Source organism: Mustela nigripes, chromosome 10 (assembly GCF_022355385.1).
Source record: "Mustela nigripes isolate SB6536 chromosome 10, MUSNIG.SB6536, whole genome shotgun sequence".
Lineage (NCBI taxonomy): Eukaryota > Metazoa > Chordata > Mammalia > Carnivora > Mustelidae > Mustela > Mustela nigripes.
In genome coordinates, this window is record NC_081566.1 from 57,046,911 (window position 1) to 57,067,659 (window position 20,749).

Consider the following 20,749-nt stretch of genomic DNA (forward strand, 5'->3'; position numbering starts at 1 on the left):
CTATGACTTGGGTCATAGCTTGTCATGGCTGCAGCCGGAGACAATGTGCACCTGGTGGCTTCCAGTGCTTTCTTCCTTCCCCAGACCTCCCCCTTGGACATTCTAGATGAGTGGTGAGACGGGGAGATGGATGGAAAGCAGCCATGAGGGAAGAAAAAAAAAGGCCCTGGAGGGCACGCCTGGCCTGAGAGATCTCAGGGACTTTTGAGGGGGTGGCAGTTCAGTTCTACACACATTTATGAAGCACTCAGTATGAGCTGGGGGGCCCGGGACTGTGTGTACAAATCCCAACGAGCTCTGGCTCAGCCTCTCTGAGCTCACTGACCCCCGCCCTGGGCACGGTGAGCAGGAACAGATAGACGATTCGGGGACAAGGTCTGCACCACGTCAGCGGCTGTTTCTTCTGCCTCCCGTTGAAGACACACAACGTGGGACCTTAAAATCAGGCATTCTGGGTTCCTCTCACCCCTCTCATTAGTCCTGCGTCTTTGGGCAAGTTACTTAATCTTAAGGTCACTTTAAAGCATGATCACATCTTCAGAACTTTTTCTTCAAACATGAGCTTCCTCTTCTCACACATTTATGAAGCACTCAGTATGAGCGAGGGGCCGGGACAACCCTCGCTCTCTCACGGGAGTAACATTATGTCTGCTCATGTCTCTGTAACATCGTTACACGTTACTCTGTTCCATTGTACATGTCTCCGTAGCAACGTTTCTGTAACACTACAGTCCGCTCATAGGCAGACAAGGGGCCTCGGGAACTCTGGTCCTCCGGAAGGGGAGAGGCTCAAGGGTCGGGGTGAGAACGGAATGCCTCTGTACCCCTTTAGTTGTTTCCGATGATCCAACTTCCCTCTTAGAAACTGGGACTGACTGACGTTCCACAGTCACTGACAGTAGCAGGGAGAGATGCTCAAGGGGTTACAGTCCCCTACACCTTGAAAGTGACCAGCTCTGAAGAGCGAGCCTCCCATAGGGACAGAATGACGAGCACCCAGGGATGGCCCAAGTCGGAGAGAAATCAAGTCATCTTCAGTATTTCAAAAGACCTCTTTTATACCTCTAGAACCCTTTTGGTTTTACTCCTAGCTTTCACTGGTAAAGGAATTTTCCCTCGTAATCACCACAGAGTTTAAGTTTGTCTTTTCTTAGAAACGTGCCTTCAAGGGCCGCCCCAAGACGTCCTTTCAGGACTCCACTTTCTAGGAGTTGGTGACCTAAGAGGCCTTGCAGGACAAGGGCCAGGCCTGAGTAGGAACAGAAGGACGATAGTTAGAACCACAGGCAAGAGACAGTGTCTATTTTAAGCAAGGAAGGAGAAACCAAACAAAAATAAATCAATAAAGGACACAGGATCATGGTTTAAAAATGCAAACGAAAGCCTCCAAAGAAAAGACAATTGATTTGAACACAGTGTTTATGAGATGTAATGGAACCACAAAAGTATGGTTCTAGAGGCACCTGGGTGGCTCAGTCAGTTAAGTGTCTGCCTTCAGCTCAGGTCACTCCCTGCTCTGCAGGGAGTCTGCTTCTCCCTCTGCCCCTCACCCTGCTTTTGCTCTCTCTCTCTCTTTCTCTCAATCTCAAATAAATAAATAAAATCTTAACCACAAAAAAAAGTATGGTTATCGCAATGAAAACTATTAAAAATTAACCTACAAAAATGCTCCTTACCCACAGCATCACCCTTGATCAGTTTCCTATAAGGAACTCCATCCCAAATCAATATTTAAGAATCTCTGGCATGAATGAGGTGCCGGCATGTCATCTCTATATGCCATCACCATCACGTAGGGCTGTCTGCGGAATGAAGACACAGAGCAGACCCTAAGTGTTGCGGGCCAGGAGCTACTGGCTGTGGTGGCATCAGAGACTTCCCCATCTCCAGGCTGAGCCTAGTGGTCAAAAGCATTGACTGGTGGTTAATGACTCAAAGGCTGAGTCATTTTACACGTCTAGAATGGAACTAGCCATTGTCGCCCATGATATGGGGTTAGGGAAACAAGCAAGTCCTTCATTTTCCCAATTACCGTGCCCCTAAAATATATATCCAGATGAAAGGTACGTTCTCCTGTAAGGCTGCAGTACAATCCTGACCCTAACAATGTGGAGTCAGCACAGACTCCACAAGCGAAGGCCACAGTCCCCTCACTTCAGATACCAACGCCAAGTTCAGGAGTCCCAGGCCATCCACGCTTCTGACCAGTAGACTAAAATTCTGGGATTCCCACACCCCCTCAGTTTGGATAATTCACTACAATGACTCTTAAATTCAGGAAAATGTCATACTTACTCTTAGTTTTATTACAAAGGATACAAATCAGAACCAGGCAAATGAGGAGACCAAGAGAGGGAGGTCTGGGAAGGTCCTAAACACAGAGTTTCCTGGCCTCGAAGACCCCTATCACCCTCCTAGCACATCAATGCATTCATTAATCAGGAAGCTGAGCTGAGCTCTCAGGTTCAGAGTTTTTCCTGGGGTTTCATCACAGAGGCATGGTTCAGTGAACCATTTGGTCATGTGACTGAACTCAATATCCAGCCCTTCTTTCTTACCAGGAGGAGGTCTGGATAATAGCGAGTCCCCCATCCTCTAATCACATTGTTTGTCCTCCTGATGGCCCACCCTTATTCTGAAACATCTCATTAGCCTAAACTATCTTATTAGCCTAAGCTATCTCATTAGCATAAGCTTGGGTGTGATTACAGGTTATGACCCAGGAACCAAGGACAAAAGCTGGACAAATTCTCTATCATACAGTTCAGCAGTGGGGAAGGGTATGAGCTCCAGAGTCAGGTGGCTCCGAATTTGGCTTTCTGCTGTGTGACTTTGGGCAATTTACCAAACCTCTCTCAGCTTCCGTGTCCTCATCTAAAAAGTAGATCCGGATAATAATACTGTTATTACTATATATAGATCAGCACCATGTAACAAAATTATTTTTCTAGTAGCTGCATTTATAAAAGTAAAAAGCAACTGATAAAATTAACATTAATAATATATTTTACTTACCTCAACATGCCCCAAATAGTATCATTTCAACATGCAATCAATGTTAAAACATTTCTTTTATTTATTTATTTATTTATTTAGAGCGATGGAGAGAGAGAGGTAGGGGGGAGGGGTAGAGGGAGAAGGAGAGAGAGAACTTTAAGCAAGCTCCATGGGCACAGAGCCCCACATAGGACTCAATCTCACAACTCTGAGATCATGACCCTGAGCCAAAATTAAGAGTCAGACACTTACCAAGTGAGCCACCCAGGCACGCCCATGTTAAAACAATTACCAATGAAATATATTACATTCTTCTTTTACACAAAGTCTTTAAAATCTAGCATGTATTTTACAAATGTGACATGTTTCTGTTCAGACTAGTCCCATTTCAAAGGCTCAGGGGCCCCCTGTGAGTCCTGGCTACCTACCACACTGGATAGTGTTCAGATAGAGATCACTGGAGAGCTTAGATCGAGGGCTGTTATTTCCACTAAATGAGTTGGAGCTCAGTGCTGTACCAACCCTGTTTAAAAATGTGAACTGAAATATGTATGTGCACAGAGGCAGTGGCAAATGACTAAAACCTACGCCGCGCTATGCCTGTCAGCTCCACAGAATGTAAAATAGCCCCCCTCTTCTCAGGAAAAGAACCACTTCAACTTGGTGTAGAGAGGCTCTTGGATAGTTAATCCACAGCATGCTTTTTTATTCCCATGCTCCCACATCTCCCTGACATAGATTTCAAACTGGCAAAATCAAGGGACAACAGGCAATAGCTTTCAATGGGAAAAGATGCCCCAAAGCACAGAGCTGCAAGTAAGTAGCTGTGAATGGCTGGGGGAGAGGGGGAGGGGAGAGGGTGGGAGGAAACCAGAGGGAGGAGTTTAGCTCCTTGACTCACTGAGGAGCCCCCCCACCCCCCAGAGTCACTGCCCAGCCACCAGCTAGTATACCAAACCAGTCACCTACCCTGCACTCCCTGGAAAAAGTTCTGCACTATAAATTCAAAAAATATCACTAGTAGGGGACAGATTTCAAGGTAATTGTTTAGGCAGCTTTGTAGGTTCTGATTCTCAGGTCCCAGAACATTCTCAAAGGTTCTTTTTTTTTAAACTTTGCAGATATTAATATGGAAGTGCTGTCTCTTAATGGTGGCGCCCCACATTCGGCTGTGGGTCCCAACTTTTGCAAGGGAGAGCTGCCCAACACCCTGACATTCATCTAATTCATTCAATTCTCATTGGAGTTGGGATGGGGCCAGTGCCAGCCACCCTCAAGGTAAGAATAAAGAGATCCACCTAATAAGGGCAGACGAATGCATTTTTACATAATATGCAAGATTAATTATAATAAATGCAATCCAATTCACATACCTTATCAAGGAAGACAAGCTAATTATCTGTCAGAGAATTAGCTCCTATTTAAAGGGCATTTTACCTCAATTTGGCAAAAAGAACTAATGGGAATTGTCTCTGATCTGATGTATTCTTTTGACTGCACTTGCTTAAACACTCAGAAGACTTCAACACTGCCCTAAAACCCCAGGGTTTAAGGAGGGACGGGGCAGGGGGGACCCAGAAACACATATTAGTCAGCATCTCACAAAGTCCAGTTCTTTCTGCTGTTATTGTAATGATGTCCCTTCTGGAGTATCTTATCAGCAGCATGAAACTGGGGGTGACTCATATTTACAAAACGAGGGGGTATTGACCCTGCTAGACTGTCCACTTCCACAATGGCTTCTGTTTCTTAATAGTGCTGAGTGGTATCTCCACACTTCCTCACTCTGCCCACCAAAGCAGAAGCCCAAGACTTACCAACGCATGCTTTATTCAGGGATGTGTGCTGCACACACAGCTGAGATGCCTGTGGAGACCTACGCTTGAGGACAAAGACTTCCCTAAAAATTAGTAACTTTCCTGAGTAGTTGGTTCTTGTATTCTGGAAAGAAAGGTAGGAATGCACAATATAAAACCAAGGTAGCTGGCCCTACCCTCTATTCCTTAAGGTGGAGGTAGGGGTGGGGATGGGGAGGGTGGTGAGGAAGATTCGGGAAGGTACTCCCTGAAGAGGCTTCTCTTATACAATCAAAAACTTGGAAATAATCTTGATGTCATTGATAGGAAGATTCGTCAAGTAAAATGTGAGGAACCCACAAAATAAGACATGTCATAACATTTAAATAAAATCTGCTGGTCATGAGGGAAGCAAAACTATATGCAATGTAAAGTGAAAATGAATTTCAGTTTCCATATGAGAAACTCTGCAAATTATGCACATATATGGGTAAAGAATGAAGAGAATATGTAAAACTGAAACGAGGCCAGGCAGGGGGATGAGTATATCATCTGTTTTCTCCTTTCTAAAATTTTCTTGATATTCCAACAATGGGTATGGAATTGAGTCTTTGCTGAGACTTAATTTTATAAGATTTCCACACAGAGAAATAGTCTATAATTTTCCAGTATGGCACTGATTCAGAAAAAAGTACGGATGTACTTAGCTATCCACCCCACTGGGTTTTTCCAAACCTTTAAACCCAAATCTACCAAGCGTCAAGGAGTTGTTTCTATTTAGATTGTACCAGGGGCAATGTCAATTCATTTTTCTGAATTAGATCACTCATGTATCCCCTGGACATAAATAGACAACGATGAATTATTCTTGTGGCTCTTTCAGATTATAATTATGGGACATTTTTAATAAATGCTACTCGTTGTGTGTCTGGCGTTGTTCAAAGCATTTGTGCAGGTGTTATCTCATTTAATCCTCAATTAATTCCATGAGGAAAGTATCCTTATCTTCCCCATTTCATGGATAAGAAAAACGAGGTACACCCAATTTAGTGCGCTCAAGTTCATGCTTCTAATAAGCAGCAAACTCAGAATTCAAACTCAGCAGTCTGGCTCTAGAATGTGTGGTTAACCTCCCTGCTATACTTGGTGTGCTGGGAGAGATTTAAATTCTGAAGAAGAGTGATGACAAACACAAATCCGCAGACCGCTTCATTGAGAAATCACATACGAAGCTCGCTACAAAGAAAAAGGGAATAAAAATGTGGAGCGATCTGGCCAAACATGTGGACCCCTAAGAGTCTCTTATTTGATAACAATTCAGATACACACTGAAGGATTACACTCCCACTGGGGTTAAAACAAATTCTTGAACCAAGAGTAAGGAAACGTGAATCCTGTGCTAGTTCTGCTCCCCGCTACTTCGATGCTTTTGAGTAAGGCATCAGTGTGCACATCTGTAAAATGGGACTCTTGGAACACATACTCAATAATTCTGCTGCTTCTGGCCCAGGTTCCCAGGGGTCTGTTCTGCTAGCCTTCGAGGGTGTCAGTTAGGTGTTTTCTAGGGTCCATCCCTGCCATGCGCCCTGATGATCTGAGCTGTACATGCAGGCTTAGGCTATAGAAGGGAAGAAGAAAGATAAGAAAGGAAAAGAAAGAAGAGAAAAATAATAAAAAGTAAATGGTTTAAGATCTCTGTTCACCTATCCCAGAGAATTGACTCTCTCAAAGGATAATGATAACCCTATTAGAAATTCCTTCCTCACACAATTTGGGTTGGTGGGGATCTATAGTGAACGTTATTATCCACACTAACAGAATGGATGATGACTACGAAGCAATCAAACGTCTTTGAGTATTGGAGTCTGCGGAAGGTCATCATGTATCATCTCACCATACATCATATCACATATTCCATCATACTTTCTTCGTCTAACTTTGTACTTATCTTTTTTTTCTGGCTCATCTAATTCCCCCTTTAGAAAGTAAATATATTAATATGTGCAGAAGGAACATCATCCCCATATCCACAGGCTACTAGGAGAATGCATCCAAAGTTTCTCTTATATTGAAAACGCACCCAGCAGAAGCGTAACAGTGCTGGGCCCAGGCTCCAATGGCTGAATGACCTTGGACAAGGGCCTGAACCTCTTGGAGTCTCAGTCACTCCCGTATAAGCTAGAGTGTTATCATGAGATAGAAAGCTCCGAGCATCGAGTCTGGTATATATAATAAACATTTCGTAAATGTTAGAGATAATTACTGCAGTCTTCAAAGTTTCTTTATTCAATCTGTTACTCCTTAAAAGCCTCTGCCATCACCAAAGTTTGAAGTTGCCAAAAGCTGAGATATAATTCAGAGCGAGGTCACGGGAAGACTGCTCTTCTCTGAGGACACAGAGTGGGCCAATTTTCGAAGCAGTGGCATTCCCAGTGGAGGGGGAAACAAGAAAACGGAGGGGCTGGGGGAAATGATATAACTTAGGGCACCTCAGAGATAAAGCACACTTAAAGCAACCATAAGAAACGAGATCTAGAGCTCACTTATTTATGAATAAGCATGCAGCCAGCTTGGAAGGAACTTGGGCCTCAACATCCTAAGCACTGGGGTTCCATTCTCATTCACCAACTCACTGGTTAATAACATGGAAGAAAATATTGAATCTGTTCCTCAAATTCTGCATCCGTGAAACCCGAGATCTACAGCCTCTCTCACAAAGCTGCACTGAGAACAAAATAAGACACAGATTATGACAGTCTGATGCCCAACTTCCCAAACTATCTGGGAAATAATTTTTTTTAATTTCAGGGATGACAGGTTGGCCAGACCCAGAGTAGTTATGTGTGATTAAATGGTGTTCTGCTGTCAGATGAAAATATCACTTCATGAGAACCATAAAACCCTTCTTATAAAGTCTTATCATAAAAATGTGCTATTTTCGTAAGACTAGAAATATAAGACCCGAGAAAATGCCCCCTAGCCCTTCATGGAAGCCCCCCTTAGAAATCTGTGTCTAGACTTAACTATTTTAAGAGGGAAGCAGACGCTCCGATAGCTAATGACAGTAACTCACTGTCTTGAACTTTAGAACCCAGGACCAGGGCCAGGACCCAGAAGGCCCTGCCACCCCGAGGGGCTCCGCCATTGTCACCCTGTTCTGTTCCCGCTACTCCACTGCCCCTCCCCTTACCCCCCCAACCTGGTCTTCTTGCCACTTGCCAGCAGCAACAGCTGGCAACGTTTAGCCCGGGGGTTGTGGACCTTGGGGCCGTGATTCAAACTGGTGGGATGAGTCCTTCCATAGAAGAACTATAAAGGAAACTGGAGAGTGATGCCCTGCCAAAAGCGGTGACTGCCTCGTCACCTGTAGATACCAGCTAAGATCGGCAAGGGTTTATGCACCGCAAAAGGGACACCGGCCAGGGACAACCCCTGGGTCAGGCCTTTTTATTTATGTCTCTCGTTGAGAAACTGGGCAACAGATGCCCAACAGGGGTCCCATCTGGAAGGCGAGACAAAGAAACTGAAACCCTCTGGTGGAGCCCTGAGAAAGTTTGGCCTTGTTTTGCCATGAAACTCCAGCCTTAGAAGGTGGAAAAAAGATGATGAGGTCTTCACTGAAAGTAAAACCTTAAAGGCAATACAGATAATTTGAGGGATCCTTTGGTCCCTGTTAGTGATCTTCCACTTGGCCAGAAGCAGGGCCTGGGGTAACGTCCTTTGTCTTCTATGAAAGTACTGGGCTGCAGGGCTCATTTCCTGACCCAAGAGCAGAAGCTCCAGGTTCCCTTTCCTTCCCATTACACATGAAAAACGGGTCTTGCTGGGGTAGAGGAGTAGAGATATGTATATGTGTGTGTAATTACACACACACATATATATATCCCCACACCTTTAAGCAATAACAGATGAAACAGACACAAGCTAGGAAGAAACAGGATGCTACTATCTTCCTCTTGGGCTGATGGATGAACACATCTCAGAGCCAGACTTCATAATTAGAAAATACACGTCAATGTCAACATAAAGTGTGTATTTCTAAATGTATGGTAAAATTCATGTTTTGATTCACACTCATCATTTTCTCTTCCCTCCAATTTTTCTGAATTAGTAAGGGTTATATAATATGAGTGTAGTAGAGTCTAGAGTATATGGAAATGCAGCCAGTGAAACTTGGCCCAAGAGGGACCCACACGGATCAGGGGAAATAACGCAGGCTTTGAGATGACAGACTTTGTGTTTTTATCCCAGCCCGGTCTCCTAGCATGGTTTTTAATCGTACTTGCAAACTTTTTATTTCTCTTTTTCCTGAGCAGGCTAAAACCTTGTCTTTGAAATATCATTTACAATGCTTATTTGCTTAGCATGCCCTCTTTTCATAGATAGCATTCAGGAAAAAATAAACACCAGCTATGTTCCTATTAGCAACATGTCCAAAATTAGTGAGGTCCAAATTACAAAGTTCCACTCTAATGCACGAAGAAGGCCTGTCAGCCCCGAGCTTCTAAAGCAGAGAGAGAACGTGTATACTCTTTTCCATTAAAAACCTACAATTTAACCAAAAAAAAAAAAAAATCATTTCTCTTTGGATCAAGTCTTTGGGAATAAATTCTATTGGCCCATGAAGATGTGCTTAGAAAAAGCCAGACTTTATCCTGCAAGGGACAAAGAAAGGAATGCCAAATGTCTCACAAACCTGTACTTCCCAGGAGAATGACAGCCCTGAAGATGAACTCCTCCCTAAATAAGGTTGTGTAGGACAAAGAATACAAACAGGTACATGATCTTCAAGGTAGAAAGATCTGGAATACCGGCCCGGTCTGGGTATTCTCTCACCAAAGCATTAAGATTGTAAGGGTTTTGGGGGCAGAGTCCCCAGCCTGAAAACAAAAGCCCAGCATGCAGAAGGCATTCAGTAGTATTTGCTGAACAAATGAATGAGCTTACTCCATGCACAGGCTGTACCTCCGTGGAGACCAACATATCAAAAAGTCTCTAGAACCCTGAGATTCTCTGGTACAAGGGTGCACTTTGATACGTGTGTTCCAGCTCGTTATTAAACCACTAAGTTTCCCAGAAGACAAGTTTAAATCTATGTTAATATTTGTCCTGTATTTCCAGGACCCAGGCAAGTATCAGGACCATGAGCTGCTGCTTCCAAAAGAGCTTAGACTTAGGTCCCTATAGTTCTGGACTGAAATCTCAAAATTCAACAAAAAAGGGTATTAATACTAAAAATTATTAATTAAGTATATTATTTCATATTTGTATGCTCACATTAGATACTGTTATCATTAGATAATCACACACACACACACACACACACATACACACACCTACCAACCTGGCAAGACCTATTTTAGCACTAAGGACCCAGGCTCTAAAATTAATCATGCATGTGACCTTGGGCAAGTTAAATCTCTCTAGGTCCATTTCAGTAACTGCATAATGAAAAAACAGGACTAGATCAATGGTATTCAAACTTTGCGGCATGTCAGAACCACCAGGGAAGCTCTTCAAATTCTTGATGCACAAGCTGTACCCCCAGACCAATTTAATCAAACTGTCCAGAGGTGGAAACTGAGCATTGTAGGTTTTAAATCATCCCAAGGGACTCCAGTAGGCAGCCTGCAGGGACAACTTTGGGACTAGGGGGCCTCTAAAGTTCCTTCTTATTCTAAAAAGTGAGATGCTTGAGTTCAAAGAATGTGAGAAGACCTCCTCTGGGATCAGAATTTCCATTCCTACTGCCCAGTGTATCCTTGTCTATCTACTTGAAGTCAATTGCCTAGGCACTGCAAACTGACCCATTTTTATGCCCAAACTGCTCCCCCAGGCTGGGTCCGGGAGCCTGGCTGCGGCCAACACCGAGTCTTAGGAAGCAGGGCTGGCTTGGTTTCTGGTCAAAGGCCCACCCTTAGCTTCTGAGGGTACGTGCGCCGCAGGCTATACAGAGAGTTTCTCTGCTCCCAGGATTTTGTCAACCCTCTCTGCCCTCACTCTCCTTTTACTAATCTAACATCATTATCTGCCACTGCCGGAAAGGAGTTTATTGAACTTGTCCTTGACAAGCCAGATGGTTAACTTAACCGATCTGAGTTAGCAAGGACAAGTGGTTGATATTAACAGGCTCCCGTAGTACTGTGCTTGGAACAACTTGCCATCTTCTCCTCTGACCAGCGTCTAACGTAAGAGGATCTGAAAGGGCACGAGGGTGGTGGAACCGGGCCCAGACCGAGAGCTATTTATGTGCCCAGGTACCTGATTTCCGTTGTCTCAAGCCGTCCTATGATGGGGGAAGTATGCCTCTTTGACAGTGGAGAAAGAAGTGGGGCTTTGGGAGGTGACCTGAGCTCCCTAAGGGCACCTACAGTTGGTCAATAGAAAAGCCTAGATTTGAACTCAAGAGCAAATGGGCTAAACCCCACTTTGCTGAGCACACAGTGAACGAGGAACAGATCAAGCAAGGACAGGGAGGAGGGAGACAGCTCACTTACATCTTTCCACTTACATTCTAATTAGGAGGCAGGGTAGTATATCCAAAAGCTCAGAGTACAGGCCACTGTGAACCAGTTCGGAGAAAAGGATCGCGTCTCACTTACAGAAACGAGCAGGCCTTCCCACGGTTCCCTCCTTTTTCCTTCACACGCCGTATCGACACAACTCAAAGCTTCGAGAACTTTTGAAAATGAAGCACACTCCCCCCTCCTTCCACCTACCCTTTTATAGTCAGACTACAATCCTTATTCCAAAAATAAATCAGCCTGATGAGAGGCCAGAAAAAACGAAGCTTAATAGTTTTCCACTTTCATTATGGGACACTAGTTGGACAGACTTATCATCATATTTTTACAAATTTCCCCTACAAATAAATAATTCTAGGATATGCCCAAATAACTCTGGCGTCTTGGCTCAACATGTTTTTATAATTACTTGGCACTCCAACTGTATGCTACTTAAATCAGGGAACAGTCAACAAGTTATTTTTAGGCCATAGCAACACACACACACACACACACACACACACACACACACTCTCCGTTATACCTCGCTTGTCACTTACACTCCTTTGGAAGGGGAGCCCAGATTGTCTTTATACTGATGCCATCATTTCTTTTCAACCAATGGTAATAACAGTATGAAGCTTCAGTTAGGGAGCACTCACCATGTATGAAAACTGGTCTGGGCCCTCTGTACACATGACTTCTTTCGACTCCTAGACTAACATTGTAACATAGCTGCTTTTACATCCTCTTTTATAAAGGAGTAAATTAAGGAAGTAAGGGATGAAGCAATTTGCCCAGGGGTTCATGGCTAGTACAAAGGGACCAAGGCTAGAATCAGACAGACTGGATCCAAAATCCTGCCTGAATTTCCCCACCATTTGCAACAAGGCGAATGTCGGGCATGTTTGGATGTTAAGCGGGGGCTCAGAATAACAACACGAAGTTTGTGCCTACAGGAGGTACGTCTTTATTTCACGTATCTTTTAAAAAGTTCCTCCCGACATCCAGAGAGACAAGAGGAAGACTGTTGTTCCCCCACGACAAACAACACACAAAAAAGACTATTTTCCTGGGGTCTCTGATTACTGAGCATAGCCTTTCACACTTGGTCGTCCAACTCAGTACCGCCTGTAAGTGTTACTTCAGAAGCGTTTGTGATTATGGAAGAACGTGTACTCTGCGTGCTTTATCCCTCAGGAATTATGATGGAAGGTTTTATAGTCTACAAATTGAACTCCCTATGGATCAGCCTCCTGAAGAGATTGTCCCTCCCTCCACTGCTCCCCACTGAACACTGCTGGTGCAGCAGCAGGTCCGCGGTGGGGCTGGGTCTGTCGGTCAGTCTTTGTTTCCTGACAGCCCAGAGCAAGAACAGGCACGGGCCTGACACATCCACGTGGAAGGGAGAGCTACAGCCCCCCAAGGAGGCGCCCAGAGCCCTCCCACTCCGAGGGAGAAAGGCTTCTCCACAGACCCGAGAGCTAGCTAGTCACGGTGGAAATTTAAGTTTGAAAAAGTGGGCGTAAGACACTGAGGTATTCAGGAGTGAAAATGTTGTCTGCACGGTACTATACAATAGCTGCAGCCTTATTAATTCTAGAGCAGTAACTTTAAACCTGAAACATATCTGGCTATATTAAAATGTTACCTGTACTATAAAATATTTCAACAACCGAAAAAGGGAGAGAAAGCCAATAAGGCAATTAAGAACAATGGTTTAATCTGCGGGGTAGATATACGGTGCTCTCGATCCCCTTTCTTATTTTTCTGCATATCTGAAAATTCTTATAATAAAAGTTTTAAAGGCACAGAGGTCTTTAAGGAGGAGGCAGGTGGTAGTAGATTATCCTTTTCAACACAGGTAAACGATGATTTTCCTGAATCCAGCTTTCCTGAAAAGGAAGGGTACCTTATAAACATCAAAACAAAGATGGTGGCTCTCCTTCTGGGAGGTCCAGAACCATCTAGCCTTCTTATTCAGTTTGGTTAAAAATCATACTGAAAATCAACTTGGGGTTGATTTCAAAAATTTTGCAAATCCCTAAATATTTATGCATTTGGATCATTTTCACCACAAGGAATAGAAGCACTGGTCTGATGCCATTTATTCTTCAGAAGATGAGAATAAAACATGGATTCAGACACAGGTCACAACAGGGAGGGGACTGTAAATTAGAACAGTAACTTAATCCCGGGGCTTCTGCGGCTCTGATCAGTTTCTTCCCAACCTGACACAGCATTACTAAAATGGTAACTGAGCAGCCGCTCTACTTGACAAAGCAGTACCAAAAATGGAGAACATGGCATTGAAACAGGGGGACAGAAAACTTGGACAGGGGAGGGTAGCAACCAGTGTTTACAAGTTTACAAACATAAACCAGAGAATCAGTTGGGCCAGCCATAAATTACCCAAGATTGTACTGAAATCTCTCAAAATAAATTAATGAGGACTTCAAAGTTTCTACCTTTCATTCTAACTACCTTCACCACCATAGTTTCCCTGCAAAAAAAAAAAAAAAAAAAATCACTCATTCCAAAATGGTACCGTTACCATTTCACTAAAATAAAATCTTGCATCACCTAGGGAGGGGATTAGTAAAATAAACCTCAGCAGAGAAGCCAGACCAGAATGGTCTGCTTGACCCACTCAAGAACTTGGGAGAAGTCGCTGACCATGTCTTCTGAGAGATGCCCACCCCATTCTTTACCTCCACGGTGCTATGGTATTAAGCTTTGGTATACCCAGATGAAAGGGTAGCTACAGGTATCATAATTATGATCACTCTCCTTTCTTTCCCATCTTGGTCCCAATTTTAAGCCATTCCCCCCAAAGAGACCAACATAATAATGATGACAATAATAAATAAATTAAATTACCAACCCTTTTGCTCCTAAACTATTTTCAATCAAATTCCCAGATATTTGAAGGAAAAGCACCCAAAACTACAAATAATCCAACCTCTACCACCAGTGCGTCTTCCAGGTCGACCGCCGCTGTGTCTCACCAACCCGAAAATGATGAGCCCTCACCGCGGCCGCCTGGGGTGCCCAGTGGTGAGGTCAGCAGCATGTCCGGCCCCGCCCCACTGAGGCAATCTTAACTTCACTGACACTGAGGAGCAAGCCCAGGCTGCCCGGACTCTCAGCTACATCCACGGGGAAGGAACCCCACTTTCTTCGGTAACACCGGGGAGGTTCATTTCCAAGCATTTGACAGGCCACCCCTAAACACAATAATGTCCACTGCAAACAAGAGGGTAAGATCTCCAATTCCGCCTAGTCATCCACATGTTCAAGTCCAGAGTCACCTTAATTTGTATTGTTCGATGTCTGTCCTCAAATCACATAGACACAAAAGGTCTGCTTTTTCCTAACATCGACACTACATGAGCAAAGAGATGACCTACAAGACCACTGGCTACCCCTCTCTTTGTTCCCCAAGATAAACTATTACAAATGAGAAATTTGTGGACTGTATTTTCTCATCCAAAAAAGACAAAACAAGCCAAGATCATGGTGAGAGAACACTAGCTGGGTATGCCAACTGGGAATCACTCAAAGTCAACCAAACAAGAATGAAAACAATAAAATACAGAGCTACACAAAGGAAATCTGAATGTGTCTGTAATCCTAAGAAAATTCATCAACCACAACAAAAATGCCTGGGCCCTGCTGAAATTCTCTGGATATGACCTCCATCATGTTCTCCTTCCCACCAGAGCCTTTCAACCCTAAGAAAAGTTATGCCTTTGTAGCAGTTGAGCCCAATGACAGCAAGCTCAAGAAGAGCTTGGAGGGGATGGGATGGAAGTCGTGGGGGGTAGGGGATTTGTCAACATAATTCAGAACCATATTTCCAATAATGCTACTTAACAAAAGGCAGAGTGCATGATCGAGAAGACAAGAAGGAGAATGGCAGAGCTGTCACACAAAAGATAAAATAAATAAGTGACTTACTCATCCCAATGGCCTATTGCATTTAATATGCAAGGTGTTCAAAAGAACAGAGCAGTACCTCTGGTCAACACACTTCAGGAGACTTGGTAGTGATGTGGCCCAGAAACTGTGTACCTTAGCTCAAAACACAAGAGAAGAAAAGAGAGAAGATGACCATCTCTCAGCGCCCTCAAAGGACAGAAGACACCAAAGAAAAAGAGTGGTGTGTAGTGCCCCAAATGACAACATCTGAGGGCAAAGAGCAGCGAGTCAGATAGACACGAGATGAAGGTTCCCCTGCTATGTTAGGCAACACTGTGTGGAAGAAGCTCAGAAAACAGTGGGTAATTATTTCTTCCTGCCCAGGCTCAGCAACACTGATGTCAGAGTTATTCTGCATTCAGTGTAAGGGGCCAAGTGACCGACCACCCCATCCTGGAAGGAGCCATGATGCCAATGTTTGTCAGATGAGGCCAGAAAGAACAAAGGGTTGAGGAATATTTCATAAAAATGTCTCTGTCCCCTTGGAGCTTTGGCAGAAGAATGGATGTCGTTGGGACACTTACGCTTTGGTGCTGGGGGGCTGGCGGGTGCTTACAGGAAAGACCTCTGCCCTTCTTGAAGGTCACTTTATAATCCATAGAAAAGCCAATCTAGTCAGAGGTGAGAAAGAAGATTTCCTATAAAAAACACTGGTACCTGAAGGTTTACTGATAGTTCACCATAGCTTCTGCTTCCTCGGGTCCATCAACTTTGGTTAAATCTGAGAGACTGTAACTTTCCAACTGGTTTTTGACTGGAATAGAGCTACTGGACTAGCTATGACTTGAGATACCATCTGGTGGTCCACAGCCCCACTAAAAGGTGAGAGAACAGTCTCAGAGAGGTGAAATGCTCGCACAGTACAAATGAAAAGCTGTGCGGAGGCTAGCACCTGGGTCTTCTGGCTTCTGGTTCCATGTGACTGGTTTTTCTCACTACAGCAAAATAGTTAAGGGCAAAGAAGGGAAGACAAGAAGAAGGAAGGCTATTTTGGTCTCACGTAGCCATGGTAAGGAGAATCCTGGCACTTCTAAGACAAACCCAAAGTGAACCCAGGCTAACCAGGACTGTGCTTGGGAGGGGGACAGGGGCATTACCTTTCAACACGAGAGGTTCTTTGCCTTCTCTCTTCAGGGACTCGAGGACTATGTGAAGTGGCTGGGAGGGCATCACTCGGCTCGGCTCATTGGTATTCTCATCATAAACTATAATTTCTTTGGAAAAGATCCTCTTGAAAGAGTCCTTGCCTTCCCTACAGGAAATCAAGTCTAAGACCGTGATCTTGCCCTGCTGCAGTCTCCGCCGGCTGATCTTATCGGCACAGTTAATGTGGACAGCTCCTTGGATGTGACTTTTGTTGTACTCCATGAAGGGCCTGCAGTCAATGATGACAGGGCCCTGGCTTGGCAGGTGACTCTTGCTGCATTTGGTCATCTTCTTCGCCAAGTCATTGGGGTAGATTATTTTGATGCTGGCCAACTGCTTGGGGGTCCCTGACACGGGGCTGCCCACCCCACCTGACGGACTTAGAGAGCCTGCATTCTCATTGTTGTTGACCATCTGGTTGGCAGGGTAGGTGGTAGAGGTTCCGATGGTGGTGGTGGCGGTGCCGGCAGCGATGGCTTGGGTTTGGGCCTGATTGTCCTTGTCGTAGGTTGCCACAGTGCAGCAGCTGGCACTGCTGCATCCACAATTCAGGGAGCGGGCAGAGCCGCTGGATGAGGGCATATACGTCAGATTCGCAGCCTTGAGGGATACGACGGTGGCGGCAATGACTGGAGGGTGGCTGTTACTGCCTGGGGCGGCAGAGCCAAGGTAGCTAGAGTCTAAACAAAGGTTGAGATCCTGAGGTCGGACGGGCCTAGACAGTGCCACTACTACCCTGTCGTCTAAAGGAGACGGAGGCATGAGGAGGCTGAAAACTGGCAATTGAAGAAGAACTCAAGACAGTCTGTAAAGAAGGGGAGGGGGAAAGAAAGAATAAAGTCACGTGACACAAAAGGCAGTCTGATCCAAACCCTAGGAAAGGCCTGTGCATCCCTCTGAGTGAAGTTGTCCTAGGGGCCCTTTATCATGCCACTCTCCAAGCCCAAAACTCATTTTTAGAGATTCGAAGATGATGTCAACCTGAGGGCCCCCACCTATTTGGTGACTAAGTCTTAGGTTCCACGGACGGTCTACACAAATGTTGATGAACAACCTCTCATGGACCTACATCGAAGTTCAGCCTCGGAGAAAGTACAAGTACAGAGAGTCAGAAAAGCCAAAGACAGAAGGGAAGGCTCTTAAGAGGCATCTATTCCGGGCCCCATCTCCTGGGCAGAAGCATAGCGCAACCATATGAGAAAGACCCATTTGTCCTCCCTTGCATATTTTCCATTTAATTCCTTCACCCACTGCAAAGGCGAGGGAATGACCACGAGCTCTGGCACGGCTCACCGAAATATACAGCAGCTAAATATACATCAGGGGTGGATGGCAACTTTCTGCGAATCAGAATGAAAGTATCCCCCAAGTGAATCTCTTTAACTAGGAGCTATTCTTGCTTTGCATCCCTTTGAAAAGCACAACACAGTCATATTAAAACCTCCTGTGTTTCCTGTTAGTCTCTTATAAATTAATCTGCATTTCCCCTTTTGTTACAAAGGAACTGTCCTGAAACAAAGACTCAGGTCAAGAAGCCAGGTCTGGTAACCCCCCAAGCCTGGCAGACCCATCACCCTTTGCTCCTCTGCTGCCCACCTCAATCCCCCTTTTCCCCGCCCACACTCCTGCCTTTAAGAAAATGATCACTCTGACTGCCCACTCCTTCAGTTCCCTAGTGGCACAGACTATGCAACCCAGAGCTTCTCTCAACGTGAGGGAGGGAGCCACTGTGTATAATATTTCAATCCCCCACAGAAAGACTCCTGCCCCTTGAAGAGGATGAATTCCATAGAAAGGGCTTGCCCTGTTAATGGGGGCCGTGAGGTGTTGCCCACTGGGTCCACCTCCTGTCACCTGAGAGGACGCCTGCAAAGGAATACAGTTCCTTCCTTCCCATAGGCACAGGGGCACTCGACAACCCGACCCTACGGGCTCTTCTGCTATTAGACATACTCAGAGAAAAGAAACCAAACCCCATGCAAGAGTCCTCACCTAAACGAACTTTAAGAGATGTCTGGGAAAATGTCATCTATCATCCGTCTACACACGACCGCACCACTCTCTGACACAGAGCCAAAGTGTCACAGGCAGAATCCACACGCGCGCACACTCATACACTCAGAGACACGCACCCGACAGGTCCACAGATCCCCACCGACTCACGTTTCTCTCACCCACCTTTGGATGGGAGAGAAGGATTCAGCCCCCTTCCTCCCTCCTGTCCTCTCACCTCTCCCCTCCCCGCCCCTCCTCCCTCCCTCCCTTGCGTAGTATTTTTTTGAAGAGCAAGTACTATTCCAGAAGCTATAACTGTTTCCCAGCTGGAGCAAGCGGTGAAAGTCTTTGCTATTGTGTTATCAGGTAGGGTACGTCCCAGGATCAACAGTCCATTTCCTTTGCGAGGGACGCATAAGCGTGCTCGCGGAGACACAGGCTGGGACCCCCACCTCCACACGGAGTGCGCGGCTGGCTTTCTCTCTCTCTCTCTCTCTCTCTCACACACACACACACAACACACACACACACACACACACACACACACACACACACACACACACACACGCCCCGAGTGTATAAAGAGATCTGCATCCCTGCAGCAGAGGGTCGGGCGTATATGTTGCCCGTGAAAGCATCCAGACTGGCCCAGGAAACCTCCCAGAGAAACAGAGAAACACTATGCTACCCCCTCTCCCTTTCTAGTCGTCCTTCCACCTCTAGGCAAGGGCTGGGAAGAAAATTAAGTCGTTAGAGAATGCTACTTCCCCACTTCTGGGCGCTTATTCCCCTTCGCAACACAACGCACTAACAAGCCCCTGGCATTTAAAACTGCCGCAAAGCATCCCAACAACCCTCATTTTTTTTCTTCTCCCCAAATCCAAGTAGACTGCAAGGAGAGTAAACGCACTGGATAGCGTGAGCCATCAGCCGGAACCCTATAACCTCACCTGCTGTGGCTCCCCCGTGAGCATCGCATCACACACACACACACACACACACACACACACTCACTCACACTCACACTCTCACTGCCTTACACTCCGGGGCTCTCAGGAGTAGCCGCGGTGACTTCCACTTACTTCATAAATAAGTGTAGCCCTCCACCATCTGGCGCTCCGCTTCAGCTAAGGATTCGCCCATTCAGCCCCCATTCACTTGGCTTCATTGATCTCCAGCAGCAACATAGTTACTTTCTCTTTTGCTACACTGTAAATGTAAGATTCTGAGGGGGCGGGCCGGCTGCCGACCGACGGCACGTTGGGCCAATAGAAATCCGGACAAAGCCGACCGCTACCTCACAGCGGCCCGCGGCCAATGGACAGCCTGGGGGGAGGAGCCGGGGGCGTGGCCTCGTCTCTTTAAGGAGGGTTTATCCGACGCCGCTCCGGGTCCACAGTGTTATAACACGGGCGGTGATGTCATTGGCAACCAATCAAAAACTTAAAAGGGCCAGCCGGGGCCCGCGCGAAGCAGCTGCTCTCTATTTACATGTAAACCGAACGGGCTGGATGCAGTTAACCCTTTCTGGGGCTGAAGTGTCAATGGGCCAAACTCGCCGCTCCGGCTTAAAACTGGCTCTGTCCCTTTCCCGGAGCCTCCTGAGTCCCCCAACCCCGGGGGCAGATCGCGCTTTCTTTTTCCTTCTTACTCGGGACGGAAGATCAAAAGTGTCGAAGTAACTTTCTAAAGGCAAGAAACAAGAACGATCGCCGTCCCCAGTGGGGAAACCGGGTTCTCCGAGTCGCTAGAGGTATTTTGACAAACCCTAACCCGAGATTCACAAACGTCGCCGAGCCTCCTGCGGTGGCACAGACGTGAGCGCGCAGCCAGAGGAGTCGCTTCTGCACCGGCCCTCGAGCACCCGCCACGCGCTGGGGCCCGGGACCCGGGCGCAGCTGGGGAGTCGGCCGGCGGGACCCGGAATGCGAGGCCCGCCCAGCCAAGCTGCGCCGGGTGTCATCGGGCCGCCCCGCTCGGCTCCGCGCCGCCTGGAAGCGTCGGCCGCCAGCCCGCAGATGTCGCTGCCCCTCCGGCTGCCCTACTGCTACCCGACGCGGCCGTGGCGCGGCGCCCTCAGGCTCGCTTGCATCTGCGCCCGGGTCACGCCCCCTCTGTCCCCCGCTGTCCGCCTCCCGCTTCCCTGGGCTCGGCCGGGAGCACCGAGGCGGCGCTGTGGAGGGCTGCTCAGAGGCGGTTCCAGAATCGGCGGGGAGCGAGCCCACTAGGCCGGGCGTCGTGGTGCTTGCCATGCGCTTGCCACACCCCTGGGGCCCTGTCTCCCGCCTACCGCGCAGGGTCCCCGGGCCCGGCCTTCCGCCCGCCTTCCCC

The 20,749-nt window shown here is 46.5% G+C and overlaps 1 protein-coding gene and 1 long non-coding RNA gene across 2 annotated transcripts in view; both read right to left on the bottom strand.

Moving 5' to 3' along the window:
• Positions 1-19,617, bottom strand: part of DUSP10 (dual specificity phosphatase 10) — a 39,222-nt gene extending 19,605 nt beyond the window's left edge. The window contains exons 1-2 of the mRNA XM_059414115.1: positions 19,501-19,617; positions 16,375-17,228 (exon numbers count right to left, since the gene is read on the bottom strand). Of these exons, the coding sequence (XP_059270098.1) occupies positions 16,375-17,185 (811 nt within the window). The 5' untranslated portion in view covers positions 17,186-17,228; positions 19,501-19,617. The remainder of the gene's footprint in view (positions 1-16,374; positions 17,229-19,500) is intronic.
• On the bottom strand, positions 13,021-14,312 carry LOC132026206 (uncharacterized). The gene is made up of 3 exons (XR_009406829.1): positions 14,259-14,312; positions 13,765-13,799; positions 13,021-13,191 (listed from the first exon to the last, which is right to left on the bottom strand). It is a non-coding gene; the product is annotated as an uncharacterized LOC132026206 (long non-coding RNA).
• Positions 19,618-20,749: the final 1,132 nt, after the last annotated feature.